General features: G+C 38.6%; 1 protein-coding gene across 5 annotated transcripts in view; it reads left to right on the forward strand.

Moving 5' to 3' along the window:
• Positions 1-23017, forward strand: part of LOC132780977 (excitatory amino acid transporter 1-like) — a 45531-nt gene that overhangs the window by 12406 nt on the left and 10108 nt on the right. For 3 of the 5 annotated variants that reach the window (XM_067473538.1, XM_067473540.1, XM_060784869.2), the window contains 7 exons: positions 1605-1660; positions 6430-6687; positions 12640-12777; positions 14087-14291; positions 16124-16166; positions 17840-18243; positions 22498-22731. In XM_067473538.1, coding sequence (XP_067329639.1) covers positions 6450-6687; positions 12640-12777; positions 14087-14291; positions 16124-16166; positions 17840-18243; positions 22498-22731 — 1262 coding nt within the window. In that variant the 5' untranslated portion in view covers positions 1605-1660; positions 6430-6449. The remainder of the gene's footprint in view (positions 1-1604; positions 1661-6429; positions 6688-12639; positions 12778-14086; positions 14292-16123; positions 16167-17839; positions 18244-22497; positions 22732-23017) is intronic. The other 2 variants (XM_067473539.1, XM_067473537.1) reach the window with 1 other exon arrangement.

The raw sequence follows: 23017 nt of genomic DNA on the forward strand, positions 1-23017 counted from the left end.
GGAGTTGGACTGGATGGCCTTAAAGCAGCATTTCTCAACCTAGGGTTTGGGACGCCTGGGGGTGTCAGTGTGGGAAGTTTGCCCCAATTCTGTCGGTGGGGTCCAGAATGCTCCTTGATTGTAGGTGAACTATAAATCCCAGTAACCACAACTCCCAAATGTCAAGGTCTATTTCTCCCAAACTCCATCTGTGTTTATATTTGGACATATTGAATATTCGTGCCAAGTTTGGTCCCGATCCATCATTGTTTGAGTCCACAGTGCTCTCTAGATGTAGGTGAACTACAACTCCAAAACCCAAGGTCAATGCCCACCAAACCCTTCCAGTGTTTTCTGTTAGTCAGGGGAGTCCTGTGTGCCAAGTTTGGTTCAATTCCATTGTTGGCAGTCCCCTGCCACGCGTTGCTGTGGCCCAGTCTGGTGATCTGGAAAATAAAGTAATTAGAAAGTGCTGGTTTCTAATATATGTAATGTCTTTATGCTTGTGGGTAAACAGTATTTCTTGATGTTTCTTTGACAGTGTTGACGTAGAGATTGTCTGGTTTGCCTACTCTGGAACATGCAACATATCATTGTCCATCTTTAGGAGTCCCTTTCAAATCTATAATACTTTATCTGTGTGTGTGTGAATCATGTATATCTATCTAGATCTATGGCTGGATGGCTCTCTGTCAGGAGGGCTTTGATTACGTTTTCTTGCCCTGGTGAAGGGAGTTGGACTGGATGGCCTTAAGTATTTTCTGTTGGTCATGGGGGTTCTGTGTGGGAAGTTTGCCCCAGTTCTGTCATTCGTGGGGTTCATTCAGAATAGTCTTTGATTGTAAGTGAACTATAAATCCCAGTAACTACAACTCCCAAATTCCATCTGTGTTCATATTTGGTCATATGGAATATTTGTGCCAAATTTGATCCAGATCCATCATTGTTTGAGTCCACAGTGCTCTCTGGATGTAAGTGAACTACAACTCCCAAACTCAAGGTCAATGCCCAAACACTGGTAGTATTTTCTGTTGGTCATGGGAGGCCTGTGTGCCAAGTTTGGTTCAATCCCATCGTTGGCGGAGTTCAGAATGCTCTTTGATTATAGGTGAACTATGAATCCCAGCAACTACAACTCCCAAATGACAAATTCATAACTTTTTGAGTGATGGTCACTCCTTGTGTAGTGAGACGTTTTGTTGCCAAATGTGGTGTGATTTCGTTCAATGGTTCTTTTGTTTATAAGGTACTCATTATGCACAGAGCATTTATATATATATAGATATAGAATAGAATATTATTATTTGTTATATTATGCGATAACATACAATACTCCATCAGAGTGAAAAGTGCTATGAGTGGCTTGTTACCGTCGTGTGATTGTTAGATGTCCAGCTCCCAGGGGTGGGTTCCTCTGCTGGACTAGATGACCTCTAGGTGTCCCTTCCAACCCAAGCTCCCCTTCCTATTCCTAAGGGAGGGAGGTGGTGGTTTTTCCTGCTGGCTTTGGGAGGTGGGCCAGGAGGGGGTTAATCCCGGCTTTGGCATCTGGGCACAGGTACCCGCCAGAGTCTCCTCCCCTCCAAACATACCTTTAATCCCTTCTTTCTTTTCTTTTTTGCCAGAAGAATTGAGGACGGTCCCCAAGGAAGGAGGGCAGAGAGGCAGAGAGCGGTGCCAGGTGGGTCAAGGGTCTCTCTCCATAGACTTTTTGGGGGGGAGGCTTTTCCCGTCCCATTGGCCGAGCAGGCGAGTTTCCCTCCCGGCAGCTGCTTTCATAAATACTTCTCGGCTTGCGTGGAGAGTTGGCATTTGTATCCCCAAATGCCTTCGTCTCTTTCCTTAGGTCTCAGTTTTCTTATTTGCGGAACGGACCCTTTTGATCGTTTCCTTTGGAGGCAAGGGAGTAGAAAGATTATCAGTCGGATCCTATTCAAATATTTAATACACTTTAATATGTATTATTATTATTCTTTAGTAATAATAATAACTATAATAATAATAATAATAATAACAACAATAATAATAATTGATTCTTCCCTTTGTGGGCATCGAATCCATAGCATCAGATATGTGTAATATTGAGCTGCTATAATAATAATAATAATAATAATTATTATTATTATTATTATTATTATTATTATTAGATACAGAACAAGATTAGTATACAGCAAACAAGATCACAGTACAAAAGTCAGCATCGTGATCTTGTTTGCTGCGTTCTAATCTCGTTATGTATCAAATAATAAGAATAACAATGTTATAATATATTTATTATATTTATTCTTAATTATATTATTATTATTATATACATAACAAGATTCGTATACAGTAAACAAGATCACAGTACAAAAGTCAGCATAGTGATCTTGTTTGCTGCATTCTAATCTTGTTATATATCAACTAATAAGAATAACAATATGTTATAATATATTTATTATATTTATTCTTAATTATATTATTATTATTATTATTATTATTATTATTATTATTATATACATAACAAGATTCGTATACAGCAAACAAGATCACAGTACAAAAGCCAGCATAGTGATCTTGTTTGCTGTATACGAATCTTGTTATGTATCAATTTTTTTTTTTGTCGTGTCAGGAGCGACTTGAGAAACTGCAAGTTGCTTCTGGTGTGAGAGAATTTGCTGTCTGCAAGGACGTTGCCCAGGGGACGCCTGGATGTTTTGGTGTTTTTACCATCCTTATGGGAGGCTTCTCTCATGTCCCCGCATGAGGAGCTGGAGCTGACAGAGGGAGCTCATCCGCGCTCTCCCCGGATTCGAACCTGCGACCTGTCGACACAGGGGTTTAACCCACTGCGCCACCGGGGGCTCCTTATGTATCAAATAATAATACTAAATTGTAATAATATAATATTTATTATTATATTTATTATTAATAATTATTATTATATTGTTATTATTATTTATTCTTACCTTTGTGGGACGAAAAGGGAATTTCTCTGCGTCTTGACAAGTTTCCCTTCCTCAATCCCATATAGTATTCCTATGCAATGCTTAGCTGTGCAGGCTTATTTTTAGATAGGTTATTAATGGACCCACACGTATCCCACAAAGTACAATCAAAAGCCAGGAGGACATCTACACTGTAGAGTTAATGCAGTTTGGTCCCACTTTTCGACTGCTCAATGCTGTGGACTCCCATTACTTTTTGGTCGGAAAGATCTTGTGAATATATCGCATTGAGCCATAGCCATTGAAGTGGCATCAAACTGCATTAATTTTACCGTATAGATGCAGCGCCAGTCTCCGGTCTCAAGGAGCCCACTGTTTGCAATGATTTACCCCTATTCTAATTATGGTTGTTATTTATTATTATCCCCGGCAGATTCTTTTAAACCTGTCACTCTCCTCTCCCTGCTTTCATCTTGTAATTTAATCTCATTTTACCAAATTTATTATTTAATCCAGTATTATTGAGTTTTAATTTATTTTTGTTAACTATTAGTGGAGTTTGAGGATAGTGATTCGTGTCTATTTGTGTGTACTTTTTGTTTTTGGTTTGTCTTTTATTGTTGATTTGGTCAGTGGACTAATCAATAACGAAACTATCTATTTATCTATCCTATCCCGCTCTCTCCTATCTAATTTGTCCTATCTTTCTATCATTTCTATCCTATCTAATCTGTTCTATCTATTCTATCTGCTTATGGATCGATCGATCAATGTCATCTATGTCATCTTTCTGTCTATCTATCTAATCTGTCTGTATCTAATCTATCTACCTATCTATCTAATCTAGGTGGCTGATCTGTGTATCTATAATCTTATCTATCTATAATCTAGCCTATCTAATCTAACCTATCAATCTATCTAATCTATCCTATCTATCTATCAATCAATCTATCTATTCTATCTATCTATCCTCTATCCTATCTAATCTATGCTATCCTATCTATCTTATCTGTCTGTCTGTCTGTCTGTCTATCTATCTATCTATCTATCTATCTATCTATCTATCTATCTATCTATCTATCCTCTATCCTATCTAATCTATGCTATCCTGTCTATCTAACCTATCCTATCTATCTGTCTGTCTGTCTATCTTCTATCCTATCTAATCTATGCTATCCTATCTATCCTATCCTCTATCCTATCTATGCTATCCTATCTATCTAATCTATCCTATCTATCTATCTATTCTATCTATCTATCCTATCTATGCTATCCTTTCTATCTAATCTATCCTATCTAACTATCTGTCTATCTATCTATCTATCTATCTATCTATCTATCTATCTATCCATCCTCTATCTATCTATCTATCTATCTATCTATCTATCTATCCTATCTATCTATCTATCTATTCTATCTATCTATCCTCTATCCTATCTATGCTATCCTATCTATCTAATCTATCCTATCCTATCCTATCCTATCCTATCCTATCTATCTATCTATCTATTCTATCTATCTATCCTCTATCCTATCTATCCTATCCTATCTATCTAATCTATCCTATCCTATCCTATCTATCTATCTATCTATCCTATCTATCTATCTATCTATCTATCTATCTATCTATCTATTCTCTATCCTATCTATGCTATCCTATCTATCTAATCTATCCTATCTATGGATCCATCTATCTATCTATCTATCTATCTATCTATCTATCTATCTATCCTCTAGCCTATCTATACTATCCTATCTATCTATCTATCTATCTATCTATCTATCTATCCTATCTATCTATCTATTCTATCTATCTATCCTCTATCCTATCTATGCTATCCTATCTATCTAATCTATCCTATGCTATCTATCTATCTATCTATCTATTCTATCTATCTATCCTCTATCCTATCTATGCTATCCTATCTATCTAATCTATCCTATCCTATCCTATCTATCTATTCTATCTATCTATTCTATCTATCTATCTATCTATCTATCTATCTATCTATCCTCTATCCTATCTATCTATCTATCTATCTATCTATCTATTCTATCTATCCTCTATCCTATCTATGCTATCCTATCTATCTAATCTATCCTATCCTATCCTATCCTATCTATCTATCTATCTATCCTATCTATCTATTCTATCTATCCTCTATGCTATCCTATCTATCTAATCTATCCTATCTATCTGTCTGTCTATCTATCCTCTATCCTATCTAATCTATGCTATCCTTTCTATCTAACCTATCCTATCTATCTTTCTGTCTGTCTGTCTGTCTATCTATCCTCTATACTATCTAATCTATGCTATCCTATCTATCTAATCTAATCTATCCTATCTATCTATCTTTCTATTCTATTCTATTCTATTCTATCCTCTATCCTATCTAATCTATGCTATTCTATCTATCTATTCTATCCTATCTATCTGTCTGTCTATCTATCCTCTAACCTATCTAATCTATGCTATCCTATCTAATCTATCCTATCTGTCTGTCTGTCTGTCTATCTATCTATCCTCTATCCTATCTAATCTATGCTATCCTATCTATGTAATCTATCCTATCTAATATATGCTATCTTTCTGTTTCTAATCTAATCTAATCTATCCTATTTTATCGATCTATCTATCTATTTAAAATCTGTCCTATCCATCTAATCTAACCTATCTATCTAATCTACTCTATCGATCTGTCTAATCTAACCTATTAATCTATCTAATCTAGCCTATCTACCTATCTATCTCTTATCTATCTATCTGTCCATCTATAATCTATCACAGGCATCCTCAAACTGCAGCCCTCCAGCTGTTTGGGCCTTCAACTCCCAGAATTCCTGAAAACTGAACAAGCTCATTAGGGCTTCTGAAAGTTGGAGACCCAAACAGCTGGAGGGTCGCAGTTTGAGGATGCCTGATCCATCATATCTATCTCTCTATCTCTCTATCTATCTCTCTATCTATCTATCTATCTATCTATCTCTAATCTTATCTATCTATCTATCTATCTATCTATCTATCTATCTATCCAATCTTTCTATCTGTTTCTAATTTATCCTGTCTATCTAATCTATGTATCCTATCCTATCTATAATCTAACCTATCAAATCTATCATATATTATCTATCCATGTAATCTATTGATCTAATTTATCCTATCTATCTATCTATCTATCTATCTATCTAATCTATCCTATCTTATCTATCCACATGATCTCACAATGCAAAAAGACAACAAAATTCCAAATCCATAGCATTTAGCACAAGAGAGATGCACGTGGGAAGAAAGTGCCCACATTGGTCTCGAGGAGGGACCACATACTTGGCGTTGTCCGAAAAAGGGCCGCTTACTGGGCAGAAGTGCCAGGAAAGGCCTTTTGGCCTCTACCGTCCCAACACAACACCCTCCTTGTGTTTCTGGGTCACGCGGGGCATGCTAAGTCCCAGCTTTGCAGCACTCAATCCCATTGAGTTGGCACTGCTGGTGACGTCTCTTTCTCTTTCTTCCTTTCCGCAGCTTCTCTGGGCGGCCGAAGGATGTTGAGCCCAACGATGGGTGACCGCCAGAGCCATGCCAACAGCCTCTTCCTGAACGAGGGCTCCTCCAAGCGGTTGGGCTCTGGAGGACGGGCCCAGCGACTGCGCCATGCCCTGGGCAAGCGGGCCGCCCATGCCCGGAAGCGCATGCGTATGGGCCTTTTCACACGGGATGGCCTCCGGGCCTGCCTCCACCGCAACGCCTTCGTCCTGCTCACCATCTCTGCTGTCCTGCTAGGTAACAAAGGGGTCCCCTTTGGGGCCAAGACAAATAAGGGGGTGTCCTTGTTTGTCTGGCACCATGTGTATGGGACATCAATTCCCATAATTCCTAACAGCCGGTAGGAATGTCAGGGGTTGCACTAGATAATCCATGGAGCCTCTTCCAACTCTATTATTATTGTTGTTGTTATTGAGGCTGGATGGCCATCTGTCTGGGGTACTTTAATTGTACTTTTCCTGCATGAAGGCAGAAGGGGGTTGGATTAGATGGCCTTTAGAGGTCCCTTCCAACTCTAGTATTCTATGAAAGAAGTCTTAGTTGAACATGAGCCATATTATTGTTGAGGCTGGATCGTCATTGTGCTTTTCTTGCATGAAGGCAGAAGGGAGTTGGACTAGATGGCCTTTACAGGTCCCTTCCAACTCTAGGATTCTATGAAAGGGGTCTTAGTCGAACAAAAGCCATATTATTGTTGTTGAGGCTGGTTGGCCATCTGTCTGGGGTGCTTTAATTGTGCTTCTCCTGCATGAAGGCAGAAGGGAATTGGATTAGATGGCCTTTAGAGGTCCCTTCCAACTCTAGGATTCTATGAAAGAAGTCTTAGTCGAACATGAGCCATATTATTGTTATTGTTGAGGCTGGATCATCATTTGTCTGGGGTGCTTTTATTGTGCTTCTCCTGCATGAAGGCAGAAGGGAGTTGGACTAGATGGCCTTTAGAGGTCCTCTCCAACTCTAGTATTCTATGAAAGAAGTCTTAGTAGAACACGAGCCATATTATTGTTGTTGAGGCTGGTTGGCCAACTGTCTGGGGTGCTTTAATTGTGCTTCTCCTGCATGAAGGCAGAAGGGAGTTGGACTAGATGGCCTTTAGAGGTCCTCTCCAACTCTAGGATTCTATGAAAGGGGTCTTAGTCGAACAAAAGCCATATTATTGTTGTTGAGGCTGGATGGCCATCTGTCTGGGGTGCTTTAATTGTGCTTTTCCTGCATGAAGGCAGAAGGAGAGTTAGACTAGATGGCCTTTAGAGGTTCATTCCAACTCTAGGATTCTATGAAAGGAATCTTAATCAAACAGGAACCAACAGGGTGATGTTGCAGCTGAAAAGGCAAATACCTTTCTCGGCTGCGTCAATAGGAGAAGCCTGAGAGAAGGCACCTCGAAGGTGATTTTTCCATTATTGGAAAGTTGGTCACATGGAAGGGGGAGGAAGGTTCCTTTCAGTTGTTCTGGGCACAGATTAGAACGACAGGAGAAGAGACTACATATTAAACATTAGAAAGAACTTCCTGATAGTGAGAGCTGTTCCACAGTAGAATAGACTTCTCTGGGGATTTTTAAGCAAGAACTTGGACAACAACAGCAACAACAACAACAACAACAACAACAACAACAACAACAGACAGATAGATGCATTGGCAGACAGATGCAGAAATAGATAGGTAGATAGATAGGTGCACAGACAGATAGGTGCCATTGGCACGAGTTGGAAATCCATGCTTAAAAACTGGCTGGTTCTCTTTTGGGAGGGCTTTGATTGTGTCTCTGACCTGGCAGAAGTGGAGCGGCCGGCTAACGAGGCCTCATTTGGGGTTGGAAGGATTGCTCTGCCAGGGATTAAGCCGGTCATGGGTTGCTTTGGCGTGACGTGTGTCCACGGGGAAAACGTTTTGCAAAGGGAAATCAGAAAAGGATCATAATCAGGTTACTTAACTATGACCTCCCCAGTGGTGCAGCCACATTGCTGCTCCTACCTTGGAAGCTTTGAAACAGAGACTGGGTGGCCATCTGTTGGGAGGGCTTTGATTGTTTTTTCCTGCATGAAGGCACAAGGGGGTTGAACTAGATGGCCCATGGAGTCTCTTCCAACTCTATTATTATTGCTATTATTGGGTTGTTGTAGGTTTTTCAGGGCTATATGGCCATGTTCTGGAGGCATTTTCTCCTGATGTTTCGCCTGCATCTATGGCAAGCATCCTCACTACCTCTGAGGATGCTTGCCATAGATGCAGGCGAAACGTCAGGAGAAAATGCCTCCAGAACATGGCCATATAGCCCTGAAAAACCTACAACAACCCAGTGATTCCGGCCATGAAAGCCTTCGACAATACATTGCTATTATTGTTGTTGTTGTTGGTAATAATAATAATAGAGTTGAAAGAGACCTCCAGGTCCATCCAGTCCAAACCCTATCTGCCTTCATGCAGGAAGAGCACATCACAGCACCCCCAACAGATGGCCATCCAGCCTCAATAATAAATCAATAATAATAATAGCAATAACAACAACAACAACAACAATAATACCATGAAACAAACTTCTATACAATTTGGCTTGATTACAAAAAAATTTGACTCACTGCCACATTGTTGGATGTCTAGATGTCATCGGGGTTTGTGAAAATATTAGAAAGTTCACTGAAAATCTAATAAAACAATAGAAAACTGAGCTGTTTGTGGGCAACGAAAGCTATGGAACTGTTAACATCAAGAGAGGAATTTTCCAGGGCGACTCACCGTCACTACTGTTGTTCATCATTGCAATGATCTCTTTGTCAGTAATTCTACAGAAAACAAACCTGGGCTACTAAATGGCAAGAAATTCACCAAAATTTTCCCACTTGCTATACATGGATGATCTAAAGCTTTATGGAAAATCAGAAACTGAAATCCAGTCGCTGAGCAACACAGTAGGAATCTTCAGCACTGACATCAGTATGGAGTTCGGCCTAGACAAATGTGCCACAGTGGCATTAAACAAAGGGAAAATTATTCACAGTGAGGGCATAGAGATGCCAAATGGGCAAACCATAAAACGCAATCAGCCTGAATCCTATAAATATCTGGACATACTACAGTTGGGCAATATCAAGCATGGGCATGTGAAAAATGTGGTCACCAAAGAATATGTCCAAAGGGCCAGAAAGGTTTTGAAGAGCCAATTAAATGGCGGAAATATTTTCAAGACTATCAACACCTGGACCATCTCTGTCATCAGATACACTGCTGGAATTGTGAACTGGACACAGGCAGAGCTGGATGATCGGGTCAGAAAAACAACAAAACGGATGACCATCCACTACTTATTACACCTGCGTAGTGATGTCGACAGACTTTACCTGGCCAAGAAATCAGGAGGCAAAAAGAGGGCTTCTGCAAATGAAGCAAATGGTAGAAGAAGAGAAACAAACACTGGCAGATTATGTGAAAGACAGTTAAGAACCAACATTGAGGGAAGTCAATAGTAGAAAACTGCTTAAAGTGCAAAAGACAAAGAGGGAATACTGTTAAAACACAATCCAGAGCAGATGAGAAAACTGGCCAAAGAAGGCACTCCATGGACAGTTCCTGGGAAAAATTGAGAGCCAAATTGACAAAGAAAAAACATGGCTGTGGCTCACAAATATTTATTTATTTATTTATTTATTTATTTATTTATTTATTTATTTATTTACAGTATTTATATTCCACCCTTCTCACCCCGCAGGTGATTCAGGGTGGAGCACAATGCACGTATACATGGCAAACATTCAATGCCATAGACACGCAACATATATAGACAGACGTATATGATGAGAAGATTGGGTACGGTTGTTTTTTGTAATAATTGTGCATTGTAATTGCTTATTGGTAATTTATGGATAATGTGTTAAGTCAATTGTTATATGTTGTATGGAACCACTGCTGTTTCTACTGTTTTTACTGTTTGTGAACCGCTGTGAGTCGCCTTCGGGCTTGAGATATAAGCAAAGTAAATAAATAAATAAATAAATAAGTATTAACTTTCCAGCTTCATGAGGGTATGCTTCAAATTCCGGCCACCAGGGGAGCTGTCACTTCAAATAGAACTTTTAAAAAGTTGACCAAGTGCCTGATTCTTGCAACCCAAAAACAAGCAATTAGAATAAATGCCATCAAAGCGAGAATTGAAAAGTTGACGACAGATCCCAAGTGTAGATTCTGCAAGGAAGCAGAAGAAACGATAGATCACATCCTCAGCTGCTGCAAGAAGATCGCGCAGACAGACTACAAGCAGAGGCATAACACCGTTGCTCAGATGATCCATTGGAACTTGTGTCACAAATCACATCTGCCTGCTGGGATCACAAGCCTGAAAAGGTTACGGAAAATGAACACAGCAAACTCCTCTGGGACTTCCGAATTCAGACAGACAGGATTTTGGAGCACAAGACTCCTGACCTTGTGATCATGTTAAAAAATAAAGTATGGATCGTTGAAGTTGCAATCTCAGGTGACAGCAGGATTGAAGAGAAACAACTAGAAAAGCTGACACAATACGAGGATTTAAAGATCGAACTGCAAAGACTCTGGCACAAGCCGGTTAAGGTGGTCCCAGTGGTGATTGGCACACTGGGTGCAGTGCCTCAAGACCTTGGCCTTCACTTGAAAACAATAAGTGCTGACAAAATTAATGAGGAAAGCCGGATAATACAATACTTATTATTATTATTATTATTATTATTATTATTATTATAAACACAAGAAGATGAGTCCACAGCAGACACTCTGCTGGCTGTTGTATTGGATCACACATTGGACACTTCCCAAGTGTGTAGGACTGTGAAATGTATCGGCGAATAATGCGTCCAGCTGGCAGGTGGTAATTTTTGTCAACGTCGATTGTGTTTAAGTGCAGGCCAAGGTCTATAGGCACTGCACACCATGTGCCGATCACCACTTGGACCACCTTGACTGGCTTGTGCCAGAGTCTTTGCAGTTCGATCTTTAAATCCTCATATCATTATTATTATCTTTCTTAAATTGTGCTGCCCAGAATTGAACATAGTCTTATTTCAGGTGGATAAATTGTGGTGCCTAGAATTGGACACAATCTTATTTCAGCTGAATAAGAGTATTATTAGTATTAGTAGTAATATGATTACATTATTATCATCATCGTCGTCGTCGTCGTCATCTTTCGTAAATTGTACTGCCCAGAATTGAACACAGTCTTATTCCAGGTGTATAAGTCTATGATGATGATGATGATGATGATGATGATTATTATTATTATTATTATTATTAGTTGTAGTAGTAATAGTAATATCATTATATCATCATCATCATCATCATCATCATTCCTCTTAAATTGTGGTGCCCATAATTGGATGCAGACTTATTCCAGCTGAATAAGAATATTAATATTATTATTATTAATAATAATTTGATTACATTATTATTATTATTATTATTATTATTATTATCATTATTATCATCAACATCATCTCTTAAATTGTGCTGCCCAGAATTAAATGAAGTCATATTCTAGGTGAATAAGTCTATTATTATTATTATTATCATTAGCAGTAGTAGTATCATTATATCATCATCATTATCTCTCCTAAATTGTGGTGTCCAAAATTGGACGCAGTCTTATTCCAGCTGAATAATATTAATAATAATAAGTAGTAGTAGTAGTAGTAGTAATAGTAGTAAGTAATCATGTTACTTCTAGTAGTAGAAATAATATGATTACATTATTATTACTACTATGATGATGGTGATGATGATGATATTATTATTAATTTGTTATTTATTTACAGTATTTATATACCGCTTTTCTCACCCTTAGGGGGACTCAAAGCAGTTTATTAACTCTCTTAAATTGTGCTGTCCACAATTGAACACAGTTTTATTCCAAGTGGATAAGGCTATCATCATCATCATCATCATTATCTCTTGAACTGCTTTGCCCAGAATGGGACACAGTCTTATTCTAGGTCAAGAGGTCTGTTAGTCAGAGAGGATGGCACCAGGACTTCTTCCCTCGATCTGGACGCAAGACTCCTTTGAATGCAGCCCAAAATCCCATTGGCCTTTCCAGCTGCTGCATCCACACTCTTGGCTCACATTCCACTTGTTGTCCACAGAGAGACTGAGGTCTGGTGGGGAAGGGCCTTTTCATGACACAACTGTAATGATGGTTTCCCTTTTTCCTGGGCGCAGGTGTGACGCTGGCACTGGCTTTGCGCCCGTACCGGATGAGCTACCGGCAGATCAAGTACTTCTCCTTCCCCGGGGAGCTCCTGATGCGGATGCTGCAGATGCTGGTGCTGCCGCTCATTGTCTCCAGTCTCATCACAGGTTGGACTTCTATATTGTATCCATAGTATCTCATTCATATGGTCTATTCAATACTTTGCATTAATTACTCAATATTTTATTTATTTATTTCTCGTGTCAGGGCAGCCAGTCAATTATATTACATTTCTAACAGAACAAAGCAAACAAACAGAGAAAATACAAAATGTGTGAGTTTGGTAGTTGATTAAATGTCCTTTGACCAGTATCTGGCCACTTGGAGTGCTTCTGGTGTTGCTGCAAGAAGGTCCTCCATTGTGCATGTGGCTGGGCTCAGGTTGCATTGCAGCAGGTGGTCTGTGGTTTGTTCTTCTCCGCACTCGCATGTCGAGGATTCCACTTTGTAGCCCGATTTCTGAAGGTTGGCTCTGCATCTCGTGGTGCCAGAGCGCAGTCTGTTCAGCGCCTTCCAAGTCGCCCAGTCGTCTGTGTGCCCAGGAGGGGAGTCTCTCATCTGGTATCAGCCATTGGTTGAGGTTCTGGGTTTGAGCCTGCCACTTTTGGACTCTCGCTTGCTGAGGTGTTCCAGTGAGTGTCTCTGTAGATCTTAGAAAACTATGTCTGGATTTAAGTCGTTGACGTGCTGGCTGATACCCAAACAGGGGATGAGTTGGAGATGTCTCTGGCTTGGTCCCTTCACTGTTGGCTGCCACTTTCCGGCGGATGTTAGGTGGTGTGATACCGGCTAGACAGTGTAATTTCTCCAGTGGTGTAGGGCGCAGACACTCCGTGATAATGCAGCATGTGTCATTAAGAGCCACATCCACTGTTTTAGTGTGGTGAGATGTGTTCCACACTGGGCATGCATACTCAGCAGCGGAGTAGCACAGCACAAGAGCAGATGTCTTCACTGTATCTGGTTGTGATCCCCAGGTTGTGCCAGTCAGCTTTCGTATGATACTGTTTCTAGCACCCACTTTTTGCTTGATGTTCAGGCAATGCTTCTTGTAGGTAAGAGCATGGTCCAGAGTGACTCCCAGGTATTTGGGTGCGTTGCAATGCTCCAGTGGGATTCCTTCCCAGGTGATTTTCAGAGCTCGGGATGCTTCTCTGTTCTTGAGATGAAAGGCACATGTCTGTGTTTTAGATGGGTTGGGGATCACCCAATCAATCAATCAATAATCATCATGTTATAATCTACTTATACAATCCAATTTAAAAAAATGAAATAACATACCCAAAGGGCCGCCAAATATTCTATCTTGAGGCTGGGTGGCCATTGTGGATTGGACTGGCAGAAGCAGGGTCAGACTGGATGGCTCTTAGGGTTCCCTTCCAACATTTAGGAATCATTTTTGGCTTTTTATCCCAGGTATGGCTTCCCTGGACGGCAGTGCCTCGGGCAAGATGGGGATGCGGGCCGTCATTTACTACATGATGACCACCATCATTGCCGTCTTCATTGGGATCTTCATGGTCCTCATCATCCACCCAGGAAAAGGCAGCAAGGAGAAGCTCCATCGCGAAGGCAAGATCGAGCAAGTCCACACCACCGATGCCTTCATGGACCTCATCCGGTGAGATGGTTGTTTGGGGTCCCAAGGCGTTTCCATGCCATTCTTAGGCTTATAGGGCTGGAAGGGCCCCCAAGAGGCCATCTAGTCCATCTCTGAGGGAACGTGCACCTCACTTCCCCCCCTTGGCGCCTCTGCATAGAATCCTGGAATCCTGGAGTTGGAAGAGACCTCATGAGCCATCCAGTCCAACCCCATTCTGCCAAGAAGCAGGAAAATCGCATTCAAAGCACCCCTACATCTAATTATATTCTAGTCAATAATATAATGATGATATAACAATTATATAATAATATATTATAATAAAATATAACAATAATATATAACATATAATTATAATATAATAATAAAATATAATAATAATGCTGGACACCACAATTTAAGAGAGATGATGATAATAATTATAATATAATATAATCATATATAATACTAAAATATATCATAATAATCAAATACCTTAATAAAATATGATAATAATATATTATATAGTAGTCTGGACACTACAATGGAAGAGGATGATGATGATGATAATAATAATAATAATATAATAATAACAACAATAATGAAATATATAACAATGAAATATAATAACATATAAAATATAATAACAATATAAGGAGCCCCCGGTGGTGTAGTGGGTTAAACCCCGGTGCCGGCAGGACTGAAGACCAACAGGTCGCAGGTTCGAATCCGGGGAGAGCATGGATGAGCTCCCTCTATTAGCTCCAGCTTTCCATTGCGGGGACATGAGAGAAGCCTCCCACAAAGATGGTAAAACATCAAAACATCCGGGCGTCCCCTGGGCAATGTCCTTGCAGATGGCCAATTCTCTCACACCAGAAGTGACTTGCAGTTTCTCAAGTTGCTCCTGACACGACCAAAAAAACCAAAAATATAATAATAATAATAATAATAATAATAATAATAATAATTATTATTATTATTTTGGACACCACAAAGAGAGATGATGATGATGATAATGTCATTATAATATACTATAATAATATGTAATACTAAAATATAATAATAATAATAATAATAATAATAGACTATGATAAAATACAATAATATATAATATAGTAATATTCTGGACATCACCACTGAAGAGAGATGATGACGATTATAATAATAATATAATAATATAAAATATATAAAATATAATAATAATATAATAATAAAATACAATAATGTATAATAATAATTCTGGAGGCCACAGTTTAAGAGAGATGTTGATAAAAATAAAATAATAGTAATATCATATCTATAATAATAAAATATAATACTAAAATAAATAACAATAAGATACTGTAATAAAATATTATAATAATATATAATAATTCTAGGCACCACAATTTAAGAGATGATGGTGATAATTATAACTATATATACACAATAAAGTAATATAATAATAATAATAATAATAATAATAATAATTCTGGTTACAATTTCAGAAAGATGATGGTGATGATGATAATATAATAGTATATAATAATAAAATATAATAATAATTTTAACATGGCTCTCTTTGTGACTCTTCCCTCCTGCATCTAATAACATTCCAGTAGAATATTATTTTAAAATTCTATATATCCTCTATAACAACTTTAACCAACACCATGCTTCTCCCCTTGAGGACATTGCACATCAACGTCTACATCTAATGGCATTCTAGTTGAACACCCTCACAATCTTTTAAATATATAATTGAAATATCGATTTCTCCATATCTATTTCTGTTTCATCTTTAGGCAACAAAAGAGAACAACAACAAAAAAGTGACTAAAATACCTTTTTTTCCAAACGTTGTAATTGCATTTAATTGTTTTGATTTATAGGAACATGTTTCCACCCAACCTTGTAGAAGCCTGCTTCAGACAGGTAAGGAAATGGTTGCATTTGCTCACATTTCCTCTTCTTCTTCCTCCTCTTGTCCTATCCAGACTGCTTTATGTTGCCTTCCCTAAAACATGATATAACTTGAAGTCAAGAACATTGAGTTAGGCTTATTTACTTTGCTCTTAAGGACCATATTTAATATATGTATATTGTATATACATATAATATTTATAATATTATAATGTAATACAATATAATACTAATGCTAATCATACAATATTATAATTATATATTTTATATTACATGTAATATCACTAATAATATTACAATATAATGGTATAGTACAATATAGTAATATATAATACTGATATTGTACTATGCTAATAATATAATATATTGTATGTGTGTGTGTGTATATATATATATATATATATATATATATATATATATATATCTTGTAAGCCACTCTGAGTCCCCTTTGGGGTGAGAAAGGCGGCATATAAATGTCGTAAATAAATAAATAAATAAATATGAATATCATAGTCAGGGATGGCAGGCTAGCTTTTTTGTGTCAGACAGACTACTAATAGTCACCTAATAGTCACACTTTCCCCCTTTTTTCCTCATCAAAAAAGGGGGCGCGACTATTACATGAGGAAAAAAATATTGGAATTTATCTCCATTAAAAAAAAAAAAACCAAAATGCCTTAACTTCAAATGAGGAGGATATCAACCTCCCAACAAAGGATTCCTCCAGACAGCAACAGTTAGACTTTGAAGCTGCAAGGCCAATAAAGGCTAATCAAGGTGGCCAATTGCAACATTCACACTTGCCTCCAACAGACAAAGAGTTCTTTCTCCCACCCTGGACACCATTCCACAAAGATAAAAACTCCACATGCCTAGTTTCCAACACACAACAGAACCTCTGAAGATGCCTACCATTGATGTAGGCGAAACGTCAGGAGAAAATGCTTCTGGAACATGGCCATGCAGCCTGGAAAACTCGCAGCAACCCAGATAGATAGATATAATATAATGTAACAATTTATTATATTATTATATTATTTATATGCATTAATTAAAATAAAATATTATATTATATAGTATTATCTCTATCTATCTGGGTTGCTGTGAGTTTTTTGGGCTGTATGGCCATGTTCCAGAAGCATTCTCTCCTGACGTTTCGCCCATATCTTTGACAGGCATCTTTTGGGCAAAATGGCATTATTACAATATAATATATTACACTATAATAATTATTATATTATAATTATTATATTGTTTATATACATTAATTAGAAGCCCTCGGTGGCGCAGTGGGTTAAACTGCTGAACTTGCTGATTGAAAGGTCTCATGTTCGAATCCGGGGAGAGGCATGCTCTCCCACTGTTAGCCCCAGCTTCTGCCAACCTAGCAGTGCAAAAACATGCAAATGGGAGTAGATCAATAGGTACCACTACAGTGGGAAGGTAAGGGTGCTCCATGCAGTCATGACCTTAGAGGTGTCTATGGACAATGCTGGCTCTTCAGCTTAGAAATGGAGATGAGCACCAACCTGGAGAGTCGGACACATCTGGACTTAATGTCAGGGGAAAACCTTTACCTTTACTACACATTAATTATAGTGTTATGCGATGAAATAACAGTACTTAATCAGAGTGACAAATGCTCTGGGTGGCTTGAAGGGTGATTTCCCAACATTCCCTTTCAGTACAAGACGCAGTACAGTCTCCGCCTGGTCAACCGGACTGCTGGGAAAAGCCTCTCAGATGCTGCTGCTGTTCCTCGTCCTCCGCTGCTACAAAACCTCAGCCTCGGAAACGGTGCCTTCAATGCCTCCTCCTCCTCCACTCCGGCATTGCTGGAGGAGGCCACGACTGTCTGGCGCAACGTGACGCAGGCGCTGGCTGGGGGGGCGGCAGGGGTGGCCCACGAGGAGGAGGAGGTGGTGCCCGGCCCGGGGTCAGTCAACGGGGTCAACGCCCTGGGCCTGGTGGTCTTCTCCATATGCTTTGGGCTGGTCATTGGGAACATGAAGCAGAAGGGTCAGGCCCTGCGGGAGTTCTTTGACTGCCTCAACGAAGCCATCCTGCGCATGGTCTCCGTCATCATCTGGTGAGCAGTGTCACGAATAACTTTACAATAACTTTAAAGCATAGGTTCTTTTTATTGCGATTCCCAGTGTGAGAGGTTATATCAGAAATTATACAGAACTTTTACACAAAGAACGACATTGGACGTACAGATTCTATGTAACTACATTAGTTATATAGCCTAACAAACAAAGAAAGGTTATATTTTAATTCAGTATTCACACCCATATAAACATGCATTCATCCTCATGCATACATCACCATTTCTCCTGCTGTCTCTTGGAGAAGAACATCTCTTAGGCCAGACCCTGCTTTCCCTGCAGCCTGCCAACACACAATTCCAAAACTTCCATAACACCAAAACTTAACTATTGTGTTCTGGGTTTGACTTGAAAGAGCATTGTCTTTCACAGCCTTCAGAGTTAATCTGGTTTCTGGTCAGCAAATGTTGACAGATGTAAACAGATGTAAACATTTATCTTATCACCGTCACAGTTCTTATTACAGTTTATTTTTCTCAGTTCTCATTAGCAACTTTTAATTACAATCCAGCATGCAGGTAGAGTTAGTCATTGCAGGCCTTGTTCTTTTAGAATGGTGTCTTCAAAATTATTAGCTCTCACTCATTCATTTCTTTCATTCAGTTCATATCATATCATATAACAAATCCACATTTATCAAATCTGCATATTAAATTTCTTGTGACAGCAGGAGGAGAAGCGTTAAATGCTTTAAAATTATCAGCTCGTACAGCTGGAGGAGACTCCAAGGGCCATCCAGGCCAACACCCTTTTGCCAGGCAGGAAGATAGATTTGCTACATCATCATCATCATCATCATTATTATTATTATTATTATTATTATTATTATTATTATTATGCCAGGCAGGAAGATAGATTTACTATATTATTATTATTACTATGATTATAATCATCATTATCCTATACATGAGAGGAGCCATGTATAAATATGTGAAAGGATGCCATAAGGAAGAGGGAGCAGGCTTCCTTTCTGCTGCCCTAGAGACTAGGACCCAGTGAAGCAATGGGTTTAAATGACAGGAAAGGAGAAATATTAGGAAAAATTTCTTGACTGTAAGAAGAGCTGTTTAATAGTGGAACTCTCTGACTCAGAGTGTAGTGGAGGCTCCTTCCTTGGAGGCTTTTAAGCAGAGGCTGGATGGGCATCTTTTGTGGGTGTTTTGATTGTTCTTTTCCTGCATGAAGGCAGAAGGGGGTTGGGCTAGATGTCTCATGTGGTCTCTTCCAACTCTAGGGAAGACACACACACACAGAGGCTTGTGTGTTGTGCCTTATAGGACCATAGGGTCCTAGAACTGGAAGTTAGCCTCATGTGACACGCAGTCCATTCCCCTTCAGAAAAAGAGAGATAGATACCTGCAGAGATAGATAGATAGATGCAGAGAATTACATAGATAGATAGATAGATAGATAGATAGATAGATGATAGATAGATAGATAGATAGATTCAAAGATAGATAGATAGATAGATAGATGCAGAGAGTTACATAGATACATAGGCAGATAGAAGCAAATATAGATGGATGGATGGATAGATAGGTAGATGCAGAGAGAGAGAGAGAGAGAGAGAGAGAGATACATAGGTAGATTAGAGGGAGGAATAGATAGATGCTCTTCCGCTGCGCCTTTGGTGAGTAGGTGCACACCATGACATTTTGCACCCTTCAACGCTTTTCTGTTACTGGAGTTCGCTCCCCCCAAATAGGAAGTTCAACCTTATAAATCCCCGTAAATGTCTTGCAACTTTTTTTTGAATCCAGTTATATTAAGTTTTATAAATACTTTAAAAAGAAAGATTTATAGGGAAAGTGGGGGAACATAGTAGGAAATTTTAGAAATCATTATAAAGAAAAAAAGAGAGAACAACCCCCCCCAAAAAACACAACCCCCCCAAAAAACACCAAAAAGAACACCAAAAACGACACAAAACACATAAGATTTGTTTGACTTCCATTCGGTGTCTTTGCTTATATTTCTGCTTTTTCAATTTTGAATTGTCTCTTCTTGTTTCTCTATGAGATTTTTTCTTCTACCTCATATATCTAGGAAATTTCGAGAATAATTTTGTTATTATTTGTCCTCTTGACTTCTTTCCTTTAAATACTTTTCACACGATGACTGGTTTGTCTCTTTTATCGGTTTTCCCAAGCTCTTCTTAAAAAAAAAAGGTTAATTTGTCCATATCTTTGATCTCCTGCAGCTTATTTGTCCACTCTTCTGTTTCCGGAATATTGTCCATTTTCCAAATCCTTGCTGCCGTCGAGATATAAGTAAATAAAATATCCATGTTTGGATTTAAAATAAGATCTGAATCTGTAATATTTAATAAGTAATATTCAGGTTTTCTTGGGAAAAGATATTCCCAATATTTTTTGTGTTTCTTCATGTATATTTTTCCAATAATTTTGAGCTTTCTTACAAGACCACCACATATGAAAGAAACTACCCTTTACCTCATGGCATTTCCAACATTTTTGTCCATATTTTTATACATTAATCCTATTTTTTTTGGTGTGACATACCATCGATGAAACATCTTAAGCCAATTTTCTTTTAAATCCATTGCATATGTATATTTTAACTTCTTATTCCAAATTATTTGCCATTCTCTCAAATTAATAGGTCTTCTTATATTTTCTGCCCATCTAACCATGCAGTTTTTTTATTAGTTCAGTTTCAGTTGACCATTCCAGTAATTTGTCATAGATTTTTGTTATTAATTTTTTCTCTGTTTGAAGGATTTTGTCTCAGGTTGTGACTTTCAAATTGAAACCAACCTTTTTATCTTGTTTATAATAATCATTTATTTGCATATAATGTAGCCAAGTAATATTTTTAAATTCTTTTTTAATATTTTCATAAGATTTTAGGGTTGTTGTATTATTAATTAATAAATCCTTATATGTTGGCCATAACATCCAACCTAGCAGTCTCCTCTGTTTCTCTTCCATGGGAGATATTCCGAGTAGAAATTTTCTTTATACTTTAACCATGTCCTCAATAGCGCCGATCTTATAAAGTGATTGCCAAAACCTTTCTCCTTCTTCTCACGATTATACCAGACATAAGAGTGCCATCCTGCCCTTAAATCAAAGCCTTCTAGGGAGAGTAACTTCTCATTTTTTAATTTCATCCACTCTAGTATCCATAAGTATTCATGATATAAACTTAAGTTTATGTCTAGCTCCTTTTTTATCTCATCACAGTTTTTAAATTGTTTTATCCTGTACATATGGCCCGCCCATTGTTATCGTTATCGCTATCGTGATTGTGTTTATTAGAATGTTATTTTAAGACTGCTTTTTCTTATTATTATTATTAATGTACTTTGATGATGTTGTTGTTATTTGTTTTTTATGCTTTGATTTTATTGCTGTAATATGTTGTCCGGGCTTGGCCCCATGTAAGCCGCTCCAAGTCCTCATCGGGGAGATGGTGGCGGGGTATAAATAAAGTTTATTTATTATTATAGGTAGATGCAAAGACAGATAGGTGCACAGATAGATGCATAGGTGAATATGCTGCACATATAAATATACTGTAGATAGATGCACAGATAAACAGATGCATAGACAGTTACATAGATACATCGACAGACAGACAGATAGATAGAGGCAGAAATAGATAGATAGATAGATGGATGGATGGATGGATGGATGGATGGATGGATGGACGGACGGACGGACGGACAGAGCCAGAGTTAGATAGATAGATAGATAGATAGATAGATAGATAGATAGATAAGATCCATGATGGCGAACCTATGACACGTGTGTCAGCACTGACACACGTAGCCATTTTCGATGACACACAGCCGCATGCGGCCGCATACAGAGAAGATGGGGCCGCATCCCAAGAAGGACATTTCATCCTCGGCTCCTACACCAGCATTTTTCTATAATGCCGAGATATACTTAAATAATTAGTTTTTGGTTTATTAAATACAGTTATATATTACAATAATATATTTTTTCTTATTAAACTATAAATACCATGAAATTATGGGTTTTCTCGAAGTGACACCCCACTCGAGTTATGCTCGGTTTTTTGGCGAGTATTGACACACCAAACTCAAAAGGTTGCCCATCATTGGATTAGATAGACAGACAGATGCAGAGTTACATGGATAGATAGATAGATAGATAGATGCAGAGATAGATGGGTGGGTGAGTGGGTGGATGGATGGATGCAGAGACAGATAGATGATGTTGGGAATGACTGCTCTTGCCTGGCAGGTACGCCCCCATTGGCATCCTTTTCCTGATCGCCGGAAAGATCTTGGAGATGGAGGACCTGACGGTGATGGGGGGCCAGCTGGGGATGTACACACTGACGGTCATTGTGGGGCTGCTGATCCACGGCCTCTGCGTCCTGCCCCTCATCTTCTTTGTCATCACCCACAAGAACCCCTGGCGCTTCGTGGCTGGGCTCCTGCAGGCCTTGGTTACTGCAATGGGCACCTCCTCCAGGTGAGGATTCTGCTCTAGGGCTCATCAATCAATCAATCGATCGATCGATCGATCAATCAGATTTTATTACAGTTCAGAGAACCAGTTGGCTCAGCAGTAAAAAGATGCACAACTGCAAACAGATTAATAGTTGATAAAACGTAGTACAATGTGCGATACAAGATGGATATGAACAAAGGTGTAAGAACATTGCAAAATAGGTACAGGATCAGTTGAAACCTGTGCATAATGCAGGAAGTTGTCTTATCCTGGCTACATTATTATTATTATTTCCAAATAATGTAAT

The sequence above is a fragment of the Anolis sagrei genome, chromosome X (genome assembly GCF_037176765.1).
Source record: "Anolis sagrei isolate rAnoSag1 chromosome X, rAnoSag1.mat, whole genome shotgun sequence".
NCBI lineage: Eukaryota > Metazoa > Chordata > Lepidosauria > Squamata > Dactyloidae > Anolis > Anolis sagrei.